This window comes from Zingiber officinale, chromosome 9B (genome assembly GCF_018446385.1).
Source record: "Zingiber officinale cultivar Zhangliang chromosome 9B, Zo_v1.1, whole genome shotgun sequence".
NCBI lineage: Eukaryota > Viridiplantae > Streptophyta > Magnoliopsida > Zingiberales > Zingiberaceae > Zingiber > Zingiber officinale.
In genome coordinates this window covers 118,067,808-118,070,176 of record NC_056003.1, presented here as the reverse complement: position 1 = coordinate 118,070,176, position 2,369 = coordinate 118,067,808, and the positions used below count along the sequence as shown (strand labels likewise).

Genomic DNA, 2,369 nt, shown 5'->3' with positions numbered 1-2,369 from the left:
TTCATCACGGTCGGCAGACAAGGCGGCGGCGTCCGGTACGGTCATGGATCTCAAGAAAGATTTTCACATGAATTCCGGCGCCGGCGACAACAGCTACGCCCGCAACTCTAAGATCCAGGTTCCATCCTTATCGCTTATTATCTCTGTGTTTGAGCATCTGATACGTGAAGCATTCTCCGGGAGTGCAGGGATTGATCATATCCAAATCCCAAAGCGAGCGCCGGAAAGCGGCGGTGGCGGCCTACCTAGGCACCGGCCGGCCGGCGACGATGAGCGTTGCGGACTTGGGGTGCTCCTCCGGCCCCACGGCGTTGCTCGCGGTGGAAGACATCATGGTGGCGGTCGAGAGGGCGTGCGTGGAGCTGCACGGCCAGCCGCCGGAGTTCAATCTGCTCCTCAACGACCTCTACGGCAACGACTTCAACGCTCTCTTCAGATCCTTCCCGGAATTCAACTCGCGGAGGCAGGGAAAAGGCCTCTGCTTCGTCACCGGCGTGCCCGGCACGTTCTACGGCCGGCTGTTCGCCGCCAAGAGCCTGCACTTGGTCTGCTCCTCGTCCAGCCTCCACTGGCTTTCTCAGGTCGATCGATCGATCAGAAACTTCAATGCCAATCAAAACTATACATATAAATCAGTGTTTGTGAATTCGCAGATGCCTGAAGAACTTCAACAGAAGGAAGGATCGCCGGCGGCATGCGTGAACAAAGGGAAGGTGTTCATATCGGCAGGCAGTCCCCCGTGCGTGGCGGAGGCCTACCGGAAGCAGTTCCACAGAGATTTCACGACCTTTCTCCGGTGTCGCGCAGAGGAGATCGTGAGGGGAGGGTTGATGGTGCTGGCGTTCATGAGCAGGAAGAACAGAGAGGCCGCCCTGATGGAGGACCGTTACATCTGGGGGCTACTCGAAGATGCACTCAACGCCATGGCCTCCGAGGTATGCTAAAATTAACATCTGCCTTGTTCCAAATGCCGTCAACGCCAGCGCCACGCCATAACTGATATAACTGCGGAGCAGAATCTGGTGGCGCAGGAAAGGATCGACTCATTCGACGCTCCCTTCTACGCGCCGTCGATGGAAGAGTTAGAGGAGGAGATCGGGGGCGAGGGCTCGTTCTGCATCCGAAGCTCCGACCAGTTCCTAGTCAGGTGGGACGACGACAATCAGTACTCTGGCACCGGCGGCGAGGCGAACGTGACGGCGAGGCCGGTCAAGCACGCCGTGCGCATGGCGAAGGGGGTGAGGGCGGTGGCGGAGTCGATGCTGAGGAGCCACTTCGGGGAAGGCTTCGGCATGGACGATCTCTTCTGCAGATACGGCGGATTACTGGCGCAGTATTACGCGGATAGCGAGGCGGCGGTGACGAACGTGGTGATCTCTCTGGTGAGGAAGTGAGGGAGAGAGCGTCTGAAGGTCGCATCGCATGGCGGTGAAGAAGAAATAAATCGGATTAATTCCTAGCCAGCTTTTTGTTTTTGATAATTTCAGACTATATTACAAACTTAAATAATCTTCTTTCTTGATTTATTTATTTAATAAATTTAAAATATAATTTATATATTGATCCGGTCCAAAATCAAGAGATGAAAATTACCAATGAGGATGATGGCGGATTGGGAGTCTTTCTTTGTTGGTCCTTGCAGCACGTAGAGAGGGTTATAATAGAGGTCACGGTGAATTTTGACGTAATTACTCCGACGACGTTAAAATTAATTATGATGAAATAAGTAGGAGAGGAAAAGTAGTATCCTATTATAAAAAAGTGGCTGGAATTGTGTGTGCATATCCAGCCCCGGTCCTATCAATCAGGAGGCCCGGGGTGACCCAATTAAAATAGATCCTTAATTTTTTTTTATAAAGTAAAAAATTATTTACAATAATTTTTTCTAACTTTTCTAGATGTAAAATCATCTATAATATTATTAATTTTAAGATTTTATCTTTTTCAATACTATAATTTAAATAAACGAAATAAAACTATAATTTAAATCATTTAAAATAATTACACCTAGATGAAAAAGATGAGTAGATGACAACCTACAAACGCCACAACTTGTAAATCTCCGCACCGTAAGCTCAAAACCTTTAGGTGCAACGTGCCGGAGGTGCTAGTGCAGCCGTGTAGAAAAGTGGCAAAGGCGCAGCCTCGCTATGACGTCGTCACTGGTAGAAAGGAGAGCAAACAAAAAATCTAACAGAAAACTGAGAAGTAAAGAGAATACGAAAGAGGAGATTGTCAGCAGAAATTCAAAGAGCTTGAGCTTTGTGTGGCGGCGGAAGAACAGGTGCAACAAAGAACAGACAACAGTGCAAGGTTTACAAAACTTAATTCATATATATATATATATATATATATATATATATATATAT

The 2,369-nt window shown here is 48.3% G+C and overlaps 1 protein-coding gene across 1 annotated transcript; it reads left to right on the top strand.

The window, feature by feature from the left end:
- LOC122024710 (probable jasmonic acid carboxyl methyltransferase 1) lies at nt 1-1,522 on the top strand. Its single transcript, XM_042583382.1, has 4 exons — nt 1-118; nt 189-581; nt 654-935; nt 1,017-1,522. Exons 1-4 carry the CDS (start codon nt 44-46, stop codon nt 1,392-1,394), a joined length of 1,128 nt encoding a protein of 375 aa, XP_042439316.1. The 5' UTR covers nt 1-43; the 3' UTR covers nt 1,395-1,522.
- Nucleotides 1,523-2,369: the final 847 nt, after the last annotated feature.

What these genes read in the sequence shown, in the direction of transcription:
- LOC122024710 (XM_042583382.1), top strand. Translation starts at nt 44, where the DNA reads ATGGATCTCAAGAAAGATTTTCACATGAATTCCGGCGCCGGCGACAAC. An exon ending in CCCGCAACTCTAAGATCCAG is followed by an intron (nt 119 to 188) that starts GTTCCATCCTTA and finishes CCGGGAGTGCAG; the next exon opens with GGATTGATCATATCCAAATC. An exon ending in GCCTCCACTGGCTTTCTCAG is followed by an intron (nt 582 to 653) that starts GTCGATCGATCG and finishes GTGAATTCGCAG; the next exon opens with ATGCCTGAAGAACTTCAACA.